This window comes from Canis lupus, chromosome 16, assembly GCF_048164855.1.
Source record: "Canis lupus baileyi chromosome 16, mCanLup2.hap1, whole genome shotgun sequence".
Lineage (NCBI taxonomy): Eukaryota > Metazoa > Chordata > Mammalia > Carnivora > Canidae > Canis > Canis lupus.
Window position 1 is genome coordinate 39,923,612 of NC_132853.1, and position 18,830 is coordinate 39,942,441.

General features: G+C 53.3%; 2 protein-coding genes across 2 annotated transcripts; both read right to left on the bottom strand.

Moving 5' to 3' along the window:
* Nucleotides 1-2,162: 2,162 nt before the first annotated feature.
* Nucleotides 2,163-6,522, bottom strand: KRT13 (keratin 13). Its single transcript, XM_072782230.1, has 8 exons — nt 5,826-6,522; nt 4,690-4,772; nt 4,349-4,505; nt 4,010-4,171; nt 3,796-3,921; nt 3,484-3,704; nt 2,792-2,817; nt 2,163-2,489 (listed from the first exon to the last, which is right to left on the bottom strand). Exons 1-8 carry the CDS (start codon nt 6,342-6,344, stop codon nt 2,425-2,427), a joined length of 1,359 nt encoding a protein of 452 aa, XP_072638331.1. The 5' UTR covers nt 6,345-6,522; the 3' UTR covers nt 2,163-2,424.
* A 7,074-nt stretch (nt 6,523-13,596) lies between these two features.
* On the bottom strand, nt 13,597-17,959 carry KRT15 (keratin 15). Its single transcript, XM_072780511.1, has 8 exons — nt 17,290-17,959; nt 16,324-16,406; nt 16,042-16,198; nt 15,416-15,577; nt 15,205-15,330; nt 14,819-15,039; nt 14,471-14,496; nt 13,597-13,953 (listed from the first exon to the last, which is right to left on the bottom strand). Exons 1-8 carry the CDS (start codon nt 17,839-17,841, stop codon nt 13,862-13,864), a joined length of 1,419 nt encoding a protein of 472 aa, XP_072636612.1. The 5' UTR covers nt 17,842-17,959; the 3' UTR covers nt 13,597-13,861.
* Nucleotides 17,960-18,830: the final 871 nt, after the last annotated feature.

Below are 18,830 nucleotides of genomic sequence, written 5' to 3' on the forward strand. Positions count from 1 at the left end.
TGGCGAGGATGCAGAGAAAGGAGACCCCTCTTACGCTGTTGGCAGGAATGCAAGCTGGTGCAGCCACTCTGGAAAACAATATGGAAGTTCCTCAAAAAGTTGAAAACAGAGCTACCCTACAACCTAGCAATTGCACTGCTAGGTATTTACCCCAAATATACAAATGTAGTGACCTGAAGAGGCACCTACACCCCAACGTTTATAGCAGCAATGTCCACAATAGCCAAGTTAAGGAAAGAGCCCAGATGTTCATCGACAGATGAATGGATAAAGAAGATGTGATACACAGACACAGACACCACACAGTGGACTACTACTCAGCCATCAAATGAAATCTTGCTGTTTGCAATGATGTGGATGGAACTAGAGGATATTATGCTGAGCAAAATAAGTCAATCAGAGAAAGACGAGTATCATACAATCTCACGCATATGTGGAATTTAAGAAAGGAAACAGAGGGTCATAGGGGAAGGGAGAGAAAAATAAAACAAGACAAAATCAGAAAGGGATGCAAACCCTAAGAAACTCTTAATCATAGGAAACAGGATTGCCGAAGGGGAGGGGGGTGGAAGGTTGGGGTAACTGGGTGATGGGCATTAAGGAGGGCACATAATGTAATGAGCACTGGGTGTTATATAAGACTGATGAGTCACTGACCTCTACCTCTGAAACCAATAATACATTAATGTTAATTCATTTAATTTAAATAAAATCTTTTTAAAAAAGAATTCAGGGTTGGAGAGAGGCAGGAAGGTGGTCTCTCTGCCAGGGAGGCATCGGTGTTTTCCTCAGTGGCCAGGGGTAGCAATGGAAGTATCACTAAGCCAAGAGGAAGACTTTCCATTTCCAGCAATCATCCCCACTGGACTGTGGAGCAAGGATGCAGGCAGGGGAAGCTCAAACTGGAGGCAGGGAGGCCAAGAAGGCTGTGAGGACATTATAGCTAACAGCATCCGCAGGATGGGCTTGGGAGGGAGAGAGGAGGCCAAGGTGACTCGTTGGGCTCCTGGCTTGGGTTTCCAGGTCCTCTGGGGTGAGGCACGAGGAAAAGCTGGTGGAATGAGGGGTGCTCCTTCCAACAAGCAGTTTTGAGGAGGCAATGACCAGTGCAGTTGGGCATGAGAGTCTGGCAATAGGAGAGGAGCCTCACTGGAGTGTCATCAGCATGTTTTGGCAATTGTGACTACAGATATGACCCAGATGGGCCAAGGGGAAAGTGAAAAGGAGAAAGAGAAGTGTACCTGTGCCAGAATCCAGAGGACCAGCCTCCATGTAAGGAGGGAGCCAAGCAAGAGGAGCTCAGCTGCAAGTCTGAGCTGGGACATCGAGAGAGTCAGGGGGCACAGGGGTGCAGAGGGGAATTGGGAAGGAAGGTCAGCCCAAATTAAGGCCACTCATCAAGTCATGCAGCTGATTCATTGAGTGAGCTGGAATGACAGGACCTTGGGGCTGTCCAGGGGGTTGGGAGGAAGTGTAGGTCTGGATGTCCACCAGCTTAAAAGGAAAGGCTCTAGGGCACCTGGGTGGCTCAGTCGGTTAAGGATCTGCCTTCGGCTCAGGTCAAGATCCTGGGGTCCTGGGATCAAGCCCCATGTGGGAGCTCTCTGCTCAACAAGGAGCCTGCTTCTCCCTCTCCCTCTGTTCTTCCCCTCACTCATATTCTCTCTCTCTCCCTCTCTCTCTCTCTCTCTCTCTCTCTCTCTCCTCTTTCTCTCTCTCTCAAACAAATAATCTGGAAACAAATTCAAGGGCTCTGCAGAAAACAGGAAGGCAGCAAGTTGGGCTAATTGTCAGCCCTGCACTGGCCCTTTGAAGCCTGCCCCAGATGCCCCCTGCATCTCCCCATCACCTGACTCTCCTAGAACCCCATTGCTGCCTTATATCCTACAGGGTGCTGAGCTGGCTCATATGCCCCCCCCCCATGTCTCCAGTTTGCCCCATTTGTCCATGTTTGTTGAACACCATCATCCATGAGAAACCCATCTCCCCCATGTTTGTGTCCTGATGGTTGGTCCAGGTGACTTGTGTCCTTCCCAGCTGGGAGCTCCCTGGGCCAGACCTCGTCAGGGTGAGTCTCATGGCCCAACAGCACCCATTCACCCACCGCCCCAAATCAGGACCTTGGCAGGTGCTACCCTCAGAAACCAGGCCAGAATCAAAAATACATTTGCAAAAAGGCAGGAAACTTTATTGGATTAACTTTTCTCTTTAGTAGAGAAGCTGAGAAATCAGAGTAGCCAGGTGAAGGAGAAGAGGAAGCACACCAGGAGAGAAGCATGAAGGCCTGCCCTCTGGATAGTGCAAGGCAGGGGGGCCTAGAGCAGGAGTGACTGAGCATCCTGTGGTCTCTCCTTCTCTCCTACAGGGACCCATCAGCTCTCTCCCCTGGATGCTGAGGACAGAGGGAGAGGAAGCCCGGTGGATCTAAGGCCTGCGGGTGTCTGAAGTACGGCTGGAAGAGGTGGTGGTGATGGAGACGCTGGTGCTTCCTGAGAAATAGAGGGAGCAAGAGATGCTCAGGCTGGAGAAGACCCACCTCAGCATGTCAGACATCCCACTCCCAGAAAGGCCCTAAGCCCCTCCATGGGTCAGGTTAGAAGTTAGTTGGTAGGGACTCTCATGTTACTATTCCCAAAACTGGCTCTCTCCAAAGTATCCCCGTGGCTCTATGGGGCAGAGCCAGCTATTTTGAAAAGAAAACAGAGGAGCAAATGACCACCTCCACCATAGCCCCCTAGGGCAGTGAACAGGTGCCGGACTCTCCTCTCCCCCTCCAGGGTTGTTTCCTTACCTCCTGAGGAAGTTAAGCCAGCCATCCTGGGAGAAAGAAGAAAGGTCACATGAGCAAAAGGCACCTGAAGACAGCTGCTCACCTGTCCTCAGATGGAGTGACTCAGATCATTCAGAGCCCCTGAGCTGGGCTTTTATTGACAAACTGAGCCCCCAGCCCAAGGGGCAGCAGCTGTTGCCCACCAGGCCTTCCTGCTGTCTGTCTGACTGTGAAGCCTCAGGAGGAGATATTACTGGCCCCAAATCCAGGACATTTGCCAGAAGTTTAGTCCTCTTTCGGGTCTATTTGGTACCACTACCACCCCCCAGCATTCACCCTGAGCTCACAAGGATCGCCTGATCCCTGCAAATGGTCTGAAGGCAGTTAAATCACCACATTTATAGCTTTGTTCAGCTGCCCTGAACCCAAGGTAAAAATTCTCCAATATGTGATGTTCTGTGCATAGCCCCTACTCCTGCCAGTCTAATCCAAAGGCCCAAACTAGAAAGTTTAAAGGTACTGCCCCGCAGCCTGCTGAGGAAATGCCCCCACTGATTCTAGAAAACAGGGAGTTTTGGTCCTGGATCTTCATCCAATCCATTGAAGTTCAGAAGGTTCCCTTTCATGCAGGCCATGAGGACCTAAGGCCCTGCCAGCTTGGATGTCCAGGGATCCTGTGGTCACCTTCCCGAGAGAGACTTGAGAGGACCTACCTGGCATCCTGGCCCTCCAGCAGGCTGCGGTAGGTGGCGATCTCCTGCTCCAGCCGCGTCTTGATGTCCAGCAGCATCTTGTACTCCTGGTTCTGGCACTCCATCTCACTGCGCAGCTCACTCAGCTGGGCCTCGATGCTGCTAATGAGCCCCTGGATTTGCTGCAGCTGCAGTGCATAGCGGCACTCCGTATCCGCCAGCGTGCTCTCCAGCCCGGCTTTCTGGTGGGACAACAAAGAAGTGATGAGGGGAGCCAGGCCAGGCAGAGAGGGCAAGAGGTGGCAGCCACTGGGCAGGGGGCAGCAGGTGTACCATGCTGAGCTGGGACTGCAGCTCGATCTCCAGGCCCTGGAGCGTACGCCTGAGCTCCGTGATCTCTGTCTTGCTGGTCTGAATCATGGCAGTGTTAGTAGACACTTCCTTGTTCAGCTCTGCACTCTGAAATTAGAGCAGGAAGAAGGTTAGAGAGGAGCCCAATGGGACGCCCCGGCATCCCCCAGCTCCACAAAGTAAGAAGGCGGGGTACCTTGCTGTGGAACCATTCCTCGGCGTCCCGTCGGTTCTTCTCCGCCATGGCCTCGTACTGCTCCCTCATCTCTGCCAGCACACGGGTCAGGTCAATGCCCGGGGTGGCATCCATCTCCACGTTGACCTGGCCTACCATCTGGTTGCTGAACTCCTTCATCTCCTATAGGGATGGAAGTAGGAGATGTGTGAAGCTCCTCATCCCCCCTCTTCTTGGCTCTGAGGGCTACCAGCATGTGCTGAGAAGCGCTTCCAGGTCCCACAGCAGAGAGCTAAATCTGGCTGCTCCCCTTTATCACTGGAAGCGTTTCAGCCATGGAAGGCCCCTGCCAGCCCTCACCTCCTCATGGTTCTTCTTCAGGTAGGCTAGCTCCTCATTCAGGCTCTCAATTTGCATCTCCAGATCGGTCTTGGACAGGGTCAGCTCGTCCAGCACCCGGCGCAGGCCATTGATGTCGGCCTCCACGCTCTGGCGCAGGGTCAGCTCGTTCTCATACCTAAAGAATATTTTTTAATTGGAAAAGCAACACAGAAATTATATTAGACACTCCCCTACTTCTGCACTGGACTCCACTACTTCTCCAAGACCTTCACTCCCAGGATGCTCCGATTTCACCATTGAGACGAGCATTTGTCTCAAATAAAAGAGTTTGAAAAGGCCAGCGAGGAAAATGAACTCACTTGAGCCTGAAGTCGTCTGCCGCCAGCCTGGCGTTGTCAATCTCCAGAATGACCCGGTTATTGTCGATGGTGGCCGCCAGGATCTGCAAAATACAGAAGGTGGGTACTGGAGGGTCCACAAGCTTGGGGAGGAGGAAGAGAAAACACAGGCAAGACTGTTGTCCAAAACTGCCTCAGCACCTGTCCCTGTGAGCTGGGATAAGGCCCTTCTCTCTGGGCCCTGGTAAAGTGAGGGGCGGGGCAGGTCCTTCCTCGGGCTCTGTCACTCGGGCATTCTGTGTCCGGCCGTGATGGGGAAGGTGGGAATGTACATTTCAGAGGAATGACCCTGCCCAGGGTATCTTTGGTTAGTCATGTCTTGAAAGCCTCAGACTAGCCATCTCTCTAGTTTATCATCATGACAGCCTATTCCTTAAGGTGGGGGTGAGGGGTCAGCCTGGGTCCACACAGCTCATAGGAGGCTCACTGGAGCTGGCCTCCGGGCTGAGCAGAAGGAAGAGCCAATACATATTCCCATCCATTTGAATTTCTTGTCTAAACTCTCATATTCTGAAGCGGTTAAAATCTACCACACATAGCTGGGACCCAGCCCAGGCAGGTGGATTTCCGTTCCAACAAGCTGGGACCCCAGTGTGACAGACAAGCCGTGATGAAGGAATCTCAGCTCCGCTTAACCCAGCCTAAGCCTCTGCCTCCACCTCCCACACCTCACAGCCACTTGAGAATAACAGTGTGAATGGGGCCCCTACAAAAGCAACTAATATTCCCAGACCAATGAGTGAACACATATCCCTTTCTCTGACGATTTTAGTCATGGTTTCCAAACCGCTCAGTGGGTTGGAATTATAGGGATCAAGTTGTTAATAACATAACTGTTTGGAAAGCAGTAAAAATGTTGATATGAGTAATAACAGCAGTAAAAATGGACAATGGGAAAGAACGCATTTGGGGAGCGGTGGCATAAGAAAGCTTATCAGGAGTAGAGACTCTCAGTAGTAAAAGACTAGAATTTTCCTCCACAGGCGAGGTGAGGATCCCACCACACAATGTCCTCTGGTCCTGTGGGATACCGTGTTCCCTGGCCTCTGCAGCTCTGCCCAGCTTGGAAGAAAGCTCGCCAACATCCAAGGGCTCACCTTGTCCCGGAGCTCCTCGATGGTCTTGTAGTAGGGGCTGTAGTCCCGCTCCGGGCTGCTGGGGCTCTGCTTCAGGTGCCAGTCTCGGATCTTCACCTCCAGCTCGGTGTTGGCCTCCTCCAGGGCGCGCACCTTGTCCAGGTAGGAGGCCAGGCGGTCGTTGAGGTTCTGCATGGTGATCTTCTCATTGCCAGAGAGGAGGCCGCCATCGCCACCACCGTAGTCACCAAAGCCGCCGCCAAAACCCCCACCAAAGCCACCTCCGAAGCCACCTCCGAAGCCACCTCCGAAGCCTCCGCCGAAACCACTACCAGCCCCTCCACCGAAGCCACCCCCAAAACCACTACCAGCACCCCCACCGAAGCCGCAGCTCATGCCACCCCCGTATCCCCCAGCTGATCCCCCAGAGACAAAGCGGGTTGAGCAAGTAGAGATACTGCGGCCTCCTCCCAGCTGACAAGAGCCACCCCCGAAACCACCTCCATAGCTGGCAGAGGAGCCCTGCAGGCGACAGCTCATGGTGAGAGCAAGATGAGGAGCAGGTGTGGACGGGAGCTGGGCTTGGCCTGGGCCGAAGACTGTGGCTCTTCCCCAGAGTGGGAGCCTTTTATACTGCCCTCCACAAGGTTGGACAATTGCCCCATCTTCTCTCCTCCCTTCCCCACCCTCTGACTGGTGCCAACTGCACTTCTGTTTCCCACAAGCCCAGTTACCTCTGCTCTCCAAGGTGGGTTGTGCCTTTGGGGGTGGCTTTTTTTTTTTAAATCCTTAACAAAAGGGATGATTCAGAGGGAACAGTGCTCTGCCTGAGACTACCCTTTTGACAGCTGAATTCCATTTCACGTCTGCACTTAGGGAGCTCACTCCACAGGCTCTCAGCTCCACCCTGCACTAGAATGGGGACGGAGCTGCAAGGTAGCCCTGTGCTTTACAAAGTCACCGCAGCTCTCAGCTCCCTTCTTTCTATTTCTAAAACTTCGGACTAGAATGTTCTGCATCCTTATTAGCATTTCACCTACTCCAGTGCTCCCAGCGACTATGACGACGAACTTTGCTTGGTCCTAGAGGATCGACTACCTTGAAGGTATTTAGGCTGGGGGGAAAAAAAGCTCCAGGACTAATGTAGATCCTACTAGCCGCCCCATTTTACACATGGGAAGTCGAGACTTTAAGGGTAGTCAGGACTGAAAAACCCAAGTCTGGTTCTATCTGATACAAAGGCTCCTTTTTTAGGTATATAATTCATACAGTAGATTGCACAAACCATTAGTGTCTAGCTTAACACATTTTTACCTACGTAGGAAGCTTCAAGCATGTGTTCACCTGTGTACCCTTCACCCGGACCATTTTCAGCGCTCCATAAAGCTCCCCATACCTTTTCCCAGTCAATTACCCACACCCTATGCACCTAATGAGACCACAATCCCACTTCTGTCCCCATCAGTTAATTCAGAGATCTCAGCGAGGGGCTCTTTTTGCTCCCTGGAGAACATTTGACAATGTCCGCAGACATTTCAGTCGTCCAAACACGGGGATTCTACTAGTATCTAGAGCACAATTACCAGGGATGCTGCTAAATATCCTACAATGCAGAGGACAGCCCCCATAACAAAGAATCCTCTAGCCCAAAAGGTCAATAGTGTGTGTCGAGGTTGAGAAGCCCTGGATCAGTCTGACCTCTGTATTCAATCATACCATCATACCAGCTGCCTTAGAGGCAGAGTCAAATCCAGAAAGAAAGTCTTTTTTTTTTTTTTTAGATTTTTTTTTTTTATTTATTCATGAGAGACACACAGAGAGACGCAGAGACACAGGCAGAGGGAGAAGCATCGCTCCAAAGGGACTCTGATGCTGGACTCGATCCCAAAACCCCAGACCACACTCTGAGCTGAAGGCAGGTGCCCCTGGAAAGGAAGTCTTATATAATGCCTAACAGGGCTCTTTCTAGAACCCTGATCACAGGACATCTGTCTCAGCTTGTGAGCATTTGATCAAGAGGCCATATAGGAGGATGCAACCCACTCGCCGAGGGGGCCAGGGTTACCATGGGTGGCCTCTAAGGGAAAGCCTGCTGGCCTACAACAGCCATGGCGTCTGGACCAGGCTAAGGGCTAGGGTGGGGTAACCCAGGCTCCAGGTTATCCTAAAAACCCCTTCGCTGATTCAGCAAGCCAGAAAAGAGGGCTCTGAGTCAGGGTTATCCTGCTCTTTGTTTTCTTTGGGTAGGGAAGCGGACCTGTGCTTCACCCAGCGGGTGTCAACACTAGGGAGAGAGCCAGGGCGTGTTTGGGGTCTCACGGGGCAGCCAGGGGTTCAGGCTGACCTCTGACCCTGCCCAGCCCTCCTGCCCCAAACTAATAGCTCAGCATTCTCGCCTGCTCTCTGAAAAGCTGTGTGATTCAGCCAAAGCAGGAGCTCTTAGGCTCTCTTCTCTCTCTCAGTAGAGGATCAAAACTGACAAGAAGGTGATTAATAGAACCTGCCAGGCCTGGAGTGATGATCCTCCCTCCAAGGGCTAACAGTAGGTTCAGGCCAACGCCTCATAGAGGAACAATGCCACAGATCCTCCAAAGTCCCTGTAGTACAAACACAGGGTGGCCGTGACATGCCTCCCCTTGCAGGGTCAGGGCACAGCCCCTCCCCGCCACTCCCCTCCCAGGCAGATACTTATGGTGCCTTGACACAGGAATGCCTTCCTCTGACCCATGATGAACCCCAAGGCCCTCCCGGAGGAAGCTGGACAGAGACCCATCCTGGAGCCCCAGTTTCGCCTCTCTCGGCCCTGCTCCTCCTGATGAGGCAGGATGGAGTGCCGGGGCTGAGGCACTCCTGCTCACGGTCTTCAGCTTCCTTCTTTGCTTTCTGACAAAACCACACTGATTTCAGTAAGGGGAGGGAAAGCTCCATTTGTGAACAGCCCCCCTCAACCCCCACCCCCACCACCCTGAAAACAAGGCTATGCTTCACACACTGTCACTGAGTCCGCACAACAACGGGAGAGGGTTTTTCTTGGCCCCATTTTGTAGATGAGATAGCTGAAGCCCAGGGAGCCCGTGTTACTTGTTCAAGATCACCATGAACTCAAGATTTAAACCTCGTCCCTGGCTCTCTCTACCCCGACTCATGCCGTGAACTCAGTATATAATCCCTTAGCGTTCCATTCTGGATTCCTTAAAGATAATAAAATAACACTAGCTAACATTTCTTGAACTCTCTGTTAAACACTCTACTGTTTTTGTCATGCACTTGGGGACACAGAGGCCTAGAAAGGTTGAATTCGTTGCCCAAGCTTCCAACCTCCAGCTCCAGGGTCTGTGCTCTTTGCTACTACCCACTAAAGCCCCTTCAGGCCGTCATCACGGCCACCCCGCCCAAGCATGGGCGTCCTCAGTTGCCCTGTGCACTCCCAGGCTCCCTATCACTGCAGGCCCAGTGGGCAGATGGTCCTGGTTCCCACAGCTGCTGGGCCTGTGCAGCTGACGGCCTGACAGGTCAACCTATCTGCTGTCTGTCCTGGTGTGGGCCCCAAAACTCGGGGGTTTGTGAGGTGCTCAATGCAGAATGTCAAAGCCAGAGTCGTCATAGGAATTTTCCCATCCAAAGTCCTCATTTCACACGTGGCAAACATGAGACTCAGAATGCCAAGGCCCAAGGCAATGGAGGCAAAAAGAAATTCGTGGCTTTCCAGCTCCCCACAAACTCATGGACCTTATGTTACATGACTTCTAAGTTTCCTTCAGTGAAATGCCTTTCTGAGTCTCTGATTCTCAAGGATTTGCACAGTGTTGCCAGATTGTTCATGTGCACAGAGGCTTAAATCCTGTGCCACAGCTCCTAATTTGGGGATCCTCGCTTGGCTCTCGGATCAGGCTCTTTCCTTCTTCTCTCTTTCCCTAGACCATACAGGGCCTGGAGCCCAGGATGGCTGAGCACCCCCTAGAAAACATCTTGAGGCTCTCAGATGGGGAAGGAGCATCTCAGGAAAAGCAGACCTTCCCCAGGCAGTGAACCTGGGCCATCTGGTCAGCCCCCTTGCCCTCAGAGTCACTTGTTTCACGTAGCAGTATTCAGGAGCCTTCTCCAGACTTGACAGGCAGAAAGTTGCTTCGGACAGAGGTTAAGAAAGGGATTTCATATGTTGGCAAATCGAACTCCAATAAAAAAATATACCAAAAAAAAAAAAAAAAAGGATTTCAGATTAACACACCCTCTTAAGAAAGGTGTTGTCAGTTTCTACCACGCTCATGACATCAAGGGAAAATTAAGAGTCTGAAATCAGAGAGATCAGTCCCAGGGTCAATGCCCCAGGTCCTTATATGGCTGTAGTACCTAGCTTTCTAAAATCCCTTTCATGGCCACTCAGTCTTCTCAGAAAACCAATGAGGTTGGCAAAGGCTTTGAATTAGGTGCAACTGTGTTTCAACCCCATATCTGCCATTGACTGGCTGTATAACCTTGGGAAAGTTACTCAACCTTTCAGTGGTTTGGTGACCACAACTGAAAACCAGGCATTAGATGAGTTCGCATTTGAGAGGCGCCTGACGCATGAGAAAATTTGGCAGGCAGAAGGTTGCTATGCCATCCCTTTTACAAATGAGGAAATTCAAGCTCATCCTTGTGTCATGACCTGTCCTGGGCCTCCATTCTGTGCCAGTTTGCTCTGCTTCCCTCTCTGGTCCCTACAGCCAGCATGGTGTCCACAAGGACCAGACAAGTGACAGTTGGTGGCATTCCTATCTTATTTCCCCAATTCAGTTTTACATTTCCTGGGGAAAAGGTCTTTAAGTACCTCCAAATACTATTCCTGGCAGAGGGAAGCTGTCAAATGCCTCAGAAGTCATTTCAGGGATACTTTGCTGGCTTTAGGTGAAGAGGGGATGGCAACCAAGAATAGCATCCAATGGGGTCATCCCAGCTGCGAATCTCACAGGAGAAGCTGCCAGCTGCCCATTGAGAAACAAGTGGTCATCAAGTACACACTCACCCAAGATACTAGTGAATGTCTGGAGCCATGTAGAAGGCAGGAAAAGGCAGAGGAAGAGTAAGATCATGCATTAATTCAACAAATATTTATGTAGCTCCCACATTGAGGGCTCAGCAGTGCAAGGAGACACAACCTCTGCTGTCACCCATCTCACAGGCCAGGTTCCCCTCTTGAGATACTAAGATATAGATCAACTCAAGAGAGAACCTTGAGACCGTCCCTCAGGGAGATGGGATGGCACGCCCCATGCAACTCTGAGAAGCCTTGCCTCGCCCAAGATTAGCCCAAGGCCCTAATCCCTGGTCCCAAAGCTAGCCTCTCAAGGGATGAAGGGAGGCCTGCTGCCTTCCTCCCTGATTGGCTGGCAACCAAGCCCAACTTCAGCCCAGGGGCAAGCAGAAGGCGGGCCATCTCTGCCCAAAGACTATTTAAAGGGCTCAATCAGGAACCAGCAATCCCTGGGTGTGAGCATCTCATTCCAGGGTCAAACAGGAAACAGGATTTGGCAAGTCCAAGGACTTCTCTGATGGCTCCCTCTGACCCCAGAATCCCAGGAGATCGGGCACTCCAAGGAAACAGAAGCAGCTTTCCCTCTCCAGCCCAGGGTCAGGCCCTGAGACGAGGCCCACTGGATGCGTGGGGAGCCCCACCTTTACTCTCTGCACCTTTGGGAAAGTTATTTTGGCAAACTATGGGCTAAAAAAAACCCTTTTGGGGTTGCTTTGAAGACCTGAGACTTCTTTTCTTTTTTTTTCTTTTTTCTTTTTTTTTATTTTTTTATTTATGATAGTCACAGAGAGAGAGAGAGAGGCAGAGACACAGGCAGAGGGAGAAGCAGGCTCCATGCACCGGGAGCCCGATGTGGGACTCGATCCCGGGTCTCCAGGATCGCGCCCTGGGCCAAAGGTAGGCACCAAACCGCTGCGCCACCCAGGGATCCCAAAGACCTGAGACTTCTTGACAAAGGCCTGGAGACCAGGGAAGCAGGAGCAACAGTCAGACCTTGGACCCAAGAGACTCAGGAAGGGGCCTGGCTACTCTCAGGATGTCAGGGACATGACAGCTAATGCTTTGGACTTCAACATGATCTCAAGCCATGGCATGAGAGACCAAGGTTAGACATGAGAATTATCTTTCTGACAGGAATGGCTGTATGACATTTGAACAGGCTGCCCACGGAGGTTAAGAAAGGGATTTCAGACTCACACACCCTCTTAAGAAAGGTGTTGCCAGTTTCCATCACCCTCATGACATCAAGGGTCTGAAATCAGAAAGACCAGTCCCAGACTCAGCCTCACAATTTCCTGGCTTGGGACTTCATTCAAGTTCCTGAACTTCCCTGCGCCTCAGTTTCCTCTCTGAAAACCGATGCTGCAGACTGTCCCCACCTTTACAAAGCCCCTGGAAGAAAAAATGAGATGCCGTCCATTGAATGCACTGCCCAGAGCCCTGAATAGCGCCAGACACTTAACAAATTCTGTTTCATTCCCCCAGCCCCAGAGAAGTCTGGCCTTAAATTGTGTACTCAAGAAGGCACATTCTAGATTAAGTCTCCCCCAGAAAAAAAATAAGGACCTCTCTGAGAATGGCCATCTCTCGAACCAGGATTGCTGGGCAAGGAGTTTCACCCAGCAAAACCCATGGGGGCCCTCTCAGAGGACTTGATCCTCCCCCAAAATGATCTGATCCTCAGGAGAACAGAAGCACCTCCAACCTCCTCTTCCCAGCAGGACTAAGAAACGGGTTCTCCCTCTCCCCCTAGTCCTCACCAGAGCCCAGCCCAGCAACAGCACCCAGAGTTCTCTGCTTCCTCATTCCTTGCCCTCTGTCCAGGGTTATGAACCCCAGAGGAATCAGCCTCAGACCAGAGGCAACAAATTAAGTGTGTGTGGATGCTGCTGCTCTAAGAAGCCCAAGAGCAGAGATGCTAGAGACTGAGGAGCAGGAGTGGGGTTTGGACTAAGGAGGGCAATAAGGGATTGATGTTTCTTTGGACTTAAGCTTGGAGAAATCAGGGAGGGCTTCCTGGAGTTGCTGTCTTTCCCTCTGAGCACTTTAATTGCCTTATGGGAAGGAGGGTGGTGGCTTCAGGGGGTGATGGGGTAGATAAGATTCCTCTTTGCAGGTGGCAGAGATGTTACCTGGCTCAACCACTCTGGAGGTCAGGTGTGCCTGACTGGAAAAGAGGAGAGGTTCTAGGGACACATGTGGGAGGCCCAGAAACAAGGGGGAAGGTCTTGGCAATGAGCTGTAAAGGGCCAGGACCTGGGCTCCTGGAACAAGCACTAGACTTTGAGTCATGCAGATGTGGGGCCCAGTCCTAGCCCTGTTGTTCACTATCCATCCATGAGGCCCCCGGCAAAGTTATTCACCTCCCTGACTCCCTCATCTCCAAGATGAGAATCATAAATCCCGACCATCTACAGTTGCATTAAACAAGACCCAAGGGTGGAGTCACCTCGCAAAGTGCCAACCACGAGTGGTGAACCAATACAACCTATACAGTCAATCGTTCAGTAAATAATTGTTCAATGTGACAAGTACTGTGCTAGGTGCACCAAACTTCTCTGAGGAATATCCCCATCTCCTGTTTCCACGATCACTAGACAGAATAAGCCAGAACAGCAGGTCACCTGAGCAGCCTGAGTTGGTCCTAGGTGCCCTGGACACCCCAAAGAATCAATTATGACCATTCAAGGAAGAGGCCAAAATAAGAAGAGATGTCACCATGCGGGTCCTAGGCCCACGAGGCCTCCAACAAGAAAAAGTGGACATACTACCATGAGATATTTGCAAAAGGCCAAGCAATTCTTTATTGCATAGACAGACATGGTACAAATGAGCTTGTTACACAAGACAGCTGCTTCTTGGCCATCCTTGCTCTAAAGCAGATGGGGAAAGTTGGAGGGGGGAGCATGCCAAGCACCCAACAAGGAGAAGTGGACCCTCTGAAAGCAGGGACTGGGGTTTGCTCTTCTGGCCCCTCTGGCCAGTCCTCCACTCAGCCTGGGGAGTGTGGGATGATAAGGGACATCTCTCTTGCACCCGGCATTCAGACTTCTCTCTTGCGAGAAGAAACCACTTTCCCGTCCACTGTCTCCTCAACGTTGATGCGAACTTTGCCACCACCACCTCCCAGGGAGGCTGTAGAAAGAAGGAACATGCTTTTTAGAGTGGGGGACCCTTGCTGTTCTCCTTCCCAAGGCACGTAGGACTTTGGCTTAGCTCAGGGAGAACTGGACAACATCTCTGAGAATGGCCACTGGCCAATCCTTTGAGAGTGGTCAGGAGGTCTGGTGTGGAATCATTCACGGTAGAGGTGGGTGGTGGCAGCAACAGTTATGCCCACAGTGAGCAAGAAAGTTGGGGTTTTTTACTGCAGGTGAACAGGAAGTGATTCTTACTATTAAATGCAGGAAGGTGGGGCCTAGGGGAATCTATTCTCTGGACAAAACCTGCTCAACCTGGAAGGTTCTCAATAAATCTTCAGCCCCCACTCTCCTGAAGCTGATAGAAGGTCCCTGCGGAAGAGATACCGCCTAGCATGAGTGTGTCCCCTCCCCACTGGCATGTTTGGCATCTTTCTCCTTCCACCCCATCCAGGGGGAGTGGTGGTTTCACCAGCTCCCCTTGCTACCCCACTCGGGAAAAGCCTTCTTACCTTCTCTGGTGCCAATGCCAGCCATCCTGAAAGAGAGGGGAAGCAGATGTAAGAGAAAGGCATGAGCCCAGGTCCCCCTAAGGGAGGCACCCCTCTGGTGGCTCGCTAAGCAATCCTCGCCAGCAGCCCACCACCACCACCACCACCCACACATCTGACTTCTCTAGAGTCTGGGACATCCCAAAAGCCTGTCTAGACCTGCCATCCCAAAGCAGATAGATTCCGATCTACAATAATGCCCCATCTGTTTCCTTTTTGCTGTCCCATTCCTGTCTGAGTAAGAGGACTCTCCACCCCAGCCCCAACCGGCCCCTCCCTCACTCCTCCCCACTGCGCCCTCGCCCCTGCCTGGCATCCTGGCCCTCCAGCAGGCTGCGGTAGGTGGCGATCTCCTGCTCCAGCCGCGTCTTGATGTCCAGCAGCGTCTTATACTCCTGGTTCTGGCACTCCATCTCGCTGCGGAGCTCACTCAGCTGGGCCTCCAGGCTGCTAATGAGCCCCTGGATCTGCTGCAGCTGCGTGGCATAGCGGCACTCCGTCTCTGCCAGCGAACTCTCCAGCCCAGCTTTCTAGAGGGAGCAATAGATCAGCAGACACCAGGTCAGGCCAGGAAGGCAGCTGCCGTGGGCATGCAGACAGGCATCGAACGGAGTGCAGAGAAACAGCCCTCGACGGTGGGAAAGGCTGGGCCACACTGGGGTGGGCTGGGGTGGGCTGGGGGCAGGTGGCCCTACCATGCTGAGCTGGGACTGCAGCTCAATCTCCAGCCCCTGCATTGTGCGCCTCAGGTCTGTGATCTCCGTCTTGCTGGTCTGGATCATCTCTGTGTTGGAGGCCACCTCCTTGTTCAGCTCCTCTGTCTGTAGGTCACACACATGACAAGTGAGGCCCACAGAGCCTGGGGAGTCCTGGGGAGCCGGGGCAGGGCTGTAAAGTCAGGCCCACCTTGCTGAAGAACCAGGCCTCGGCGTCCCGCCGGTTTTTCTCTGCCATGGCCTCATACTGCTCCCTCATCTCGGCCAGCACGCGGGTCAGGTCCACGCCAGGTGCTGCGTCCATCTCCACGTTGACCTGACCTGCCAGCTGGCTGCTGAACTCCTTCATCTCCTGCAAGGTGGGCAGGGGTCATTTAGGGACAGAAGGCAGAAGAGAGAGCTGAGAGTCTGGGCTCCCTCAAGTCACTATACATCCTCCAAGTTCCTGCGCACCCACCCCTGGCCTCTGTTTCCCGCTGAACATGACAAGGCTTGATCACACAGACCCCTTGGCTCTGAGGACGTCTCTTCCTTGCCGGGTCCTACGGGAGGACCTCAAGACAGTAGGGTCCTTGTCTGAGCTCCTGAACCCAATCAGGACAGCAGGTCACACTATCTACCTGCCCTAGCTATGGGTCTGAGAAGGAGAGGGGTCTGGGTCCCCAAAGGATGGTCCTCCTTGCTCTCCATGGAAACCCCTGTTTGGGTGGAGGGGGAGCGTATCTGAACCATGGAGCCCTTCAGCCAACTAGGAGGAGGTGCCAGTGGCCCTACTCTGCCTCCCGGCACTAGCACGCAGCCCCTGCCAGCCCTCACCTCCTCATGGTTCTTCTTCAGGTAGGCCAGCTCCTCATTCAGGCCCTCGATCTGCATCTCCAGGTCGGCCTTGGCCAGGGTCAGCTCGTCCAGCACCCGGCGCAGGCCATTGATGTCGGCCTCCACGCCCTGGCGCAGGGTCAGCTCATTCTCATATCTGGGAAGAGAGAGGGAGCCCAGAGTAAGGAAGAGCAAGAGGCCTGGGCTGTTGGAGCTGAAGGAGGGAGAGAAGGCCAAGAAACAGGGGGGAATCCAGAAGGGGAGAGGGAGGCAGGAGCTCACTTGAGTCTGAAGTCATCCGCTGCCAGCCTGGCGTTGTCGATCTCCAGGATGACGCGGGAGTTGTCAATGGTGGCTGCCAGGATCTGCAGGAGACAGGGACTTGGTGCCTGTTCTGTCTCCCCTGATGCTCTCCCCACCCTGCGCCCTGAGTCAGACCCCTCGCTGACAACTTCCCCACTGACACCAGCCACAGAAGCCAGTAGGCTCCCCAGGGTGGTGCTCAGCCTCATCTCAAGTACCCACTAAATGATCCACCCCCATGCCACCCTTCCTGTTTCCAGGGCCTGAAAAACCAAGGAGGGAGGGGTGCCCGGACTCCCCCATGGGAATTGCCTGGCTGGGAGGGGTTGGGGTGGGGTTCAGTGGACTCTGACAACAGCCCTCTCGGGGATAGTCCACCAGCCTCCCCTGGTCACTGGCCTCCTGCACACCTTGACATAGCCATGGACCCACAGAACATGTCACAGCCATAGGAACCTGGACGGCAGGTCAGGAAGGCATTCTACAGCTGAGGAAACCGGTCCAGGTGAGTTGAAAGGATGAGTAAGTGGCTGGCATAATGAGTTGCAGGTCTCCTAAGCCCCAGTACTGCTTTTGGCACCAAAGATGTCCTCAAAGGGTGAGGCAGGTGGTCCTGGCATTCAGGGCTCCTGAGGCTACACTTACCGTTCTTACAAAAGAAGCAAAGGGGCACTTTATGCAGAGCCCTGCAGGGTGTGTGTAACTGCCCCCCACCTCGGACCCCCGTGGTCCTGACCAAATTCTCGGGATCCTCCCATGCTGCCAAAGTGAGCGGAGGTGTGCCTGCATCCGCACCTGAAAAGCATTCACTGCTCTCCAAACTATACACCAACAGTCATTGCCTGGGCAGGAAAGAGTTTCCTTGAGGCATTAGGAATGTTGATATTAGAGACGTGTGCGGGCACCAGCTACCTGTGCCCCTCTCTCTGACACTTGAGAACTCACCTTGTCCCGGAGTTCCTCAATGGTCTTGAAGTAGGGGCTGTAGTCCCGCTCCGGGCTGCTGGGGCTCTGCTTCTGGTACCAGTCACGGATCTTCACCTCCAGGTCGCCGTTGGCCTCCTCCAGGGCGTGCACCTTGTCCAGGTAGGAGGCCAGGCGGTCGTTGAGGTTCTGCATGGTGATCTTCTCATTGCCAGAGAGGAGGCCACCATCGCCACCACCGTAGTCACCAAAGCCGCCGCCATAACCCCCACCAAAGCCACCTCCAAGGCCACCTCCGAAGCCTCCGCCAAAACCACTACCAGACCCTCCACCGAAGCCACCCCCAAAACCACTACCAGCCCCCCCACCGAAGCCACAGCTCATGCCACCCCCATAGCCCCCTCCTGACCCCGAGGAAACAAATCTAGCAGAAGAAGCTGAAATACTGCGGCTTCCACCACCCCCGTAGAGACTCCCCCCACCAAAGCCGCCTCCCCCAGCCCAGAGGGAACCCCCCCGGGTAGAGCCACCCCCAAAGGTGGAGGAAGAGGTCTGCAGAAACGTGGTGCTCATAGCCAGGCAGCTGGTGAGCTCTCAGCAAGCAGAAGAGGTGCTGGTGGAGGTGCAGGCTGGGCTGAAAGCAGAGCGCTGCGCCGGTCACCCCCCAGCCTGGGGCTCCTTATATAGCCCTCAGAGGGTGTTGTGGGACCTCGTCTCCTCCCCCAAAGGGAAGCCAAATCCTGTGTTCAAACACAACTGCCTGCACACCTCTGCCTGGCTGATGTGGAATCTCTCTTTTCTTTCTTTTTTTTTAATGCAACAAAAGAGATGATTCAGAATGAATGGTGTTTTGCCCCAGGGCCATGGTTTTAACACTTCGAATGCAGGTTCATCTCTCTACTCCGTGTGGAGGAGCAAACTCAGATCCCTCTGCAGCTACCAGGCCTCCGCCTTCTGGGCTGGAGCAGCTGGGGCCAGATCTACCCTCTATGGACTTCTCTGCTGCCACCAGCCCCCCACCCTCACCCCAAAGCAGCCAGCAACCCCCTGCCCCACACACCCTACCCAGGCTCTCAGTTTAGGAGTCTACCCCCATCACTGCTCTGTGCTGACCCACTCACAAACTCCATGTGTGAGCCTGCAGAGCCCAGGCAGAGTGGTGGCCTCTGGAGGATGGGTGGGCTGGGGGTCCATGAGGATAGGCTGAGAACAGGAGAGGGGGGTCAGGTTGCAGCTAAGGTGATCAAAGAAGCCTACATCTGTTACTTCCCTGACATAGCAGGACTCTCCTCCCGGCCTCCCTTCCCTTCCCCACCCAGTGCTCCCCAGCCCCCAGCCCAGTTGCACTGGCACTCTCACAAAGGCCAGGAGGCTCGAGGCTGACAAGGAGCTGACTGATAATCCCACCACCTGCCAACTACACATGTCATTGAACCTTTGCTTGCTCCCAGGACACGTTGGGGCAAACCTCTGCAGATAAGACTCGAGCACGGTCCAAGAAGCCCCTGCCTTCTCCAGGGAGAGGCATGTCCCTGCATAGCAGGGCCAGATTAACTCCATTT

What these genes read in the sequence shown, in the direction of transcription:
- KRT15 (XM_072780511.1), bottom strand. Translation starts at nt 17,841, where the DNA reads ATGAGCACCACGTTTCTGCAGACCTCTTCCTCCACCTTTGGGGGTGGC. An exon ending in CTGGAGGGCCAGGATGCCAG is followed by an intron (nt 14,497 to 14,818) that starts GCAGGGGCGAGG and finishes CCTCTCTTTCAG; the next exon opens with GATGGCTGGCATTGGCACCA. An exon ending in TGGCATTGGCACCAGAGAAG is followed by an intron (nt 13,954 to 14,470) that starts GTAAGAAGGCTT and finishes TTCTTTCTACAG; the next exon opens with CCTCCCTGGGAGGTGGTGGT.
- KRT13 (XM_072782230.1), bottom strand. Translation starts at nt 6,344, where the DNA reads ATGAGCTGTCGCCTGCAGGGCTCCTCTGCCAGCTATGGAGGTGGTTTC. An exon ending in GCAGACGACTTCAGGCTCAA is followed by an intron (nt 4,506 to 4,689) that starts GTGAGTTCATTT and finishes AATATTCTTTAG; the next exon opens with GTATGAGAACGAGCTGACCC. An exon ending in CTGGAGGGCCAGGATGCCAG is followed by an intron (nt 2,818 to 3,483) that starts GTAGGTCCTCTC and finishes TCTTTCTCCCAG; the next exon opens with GATGGCTGGCTTAACTTCCT.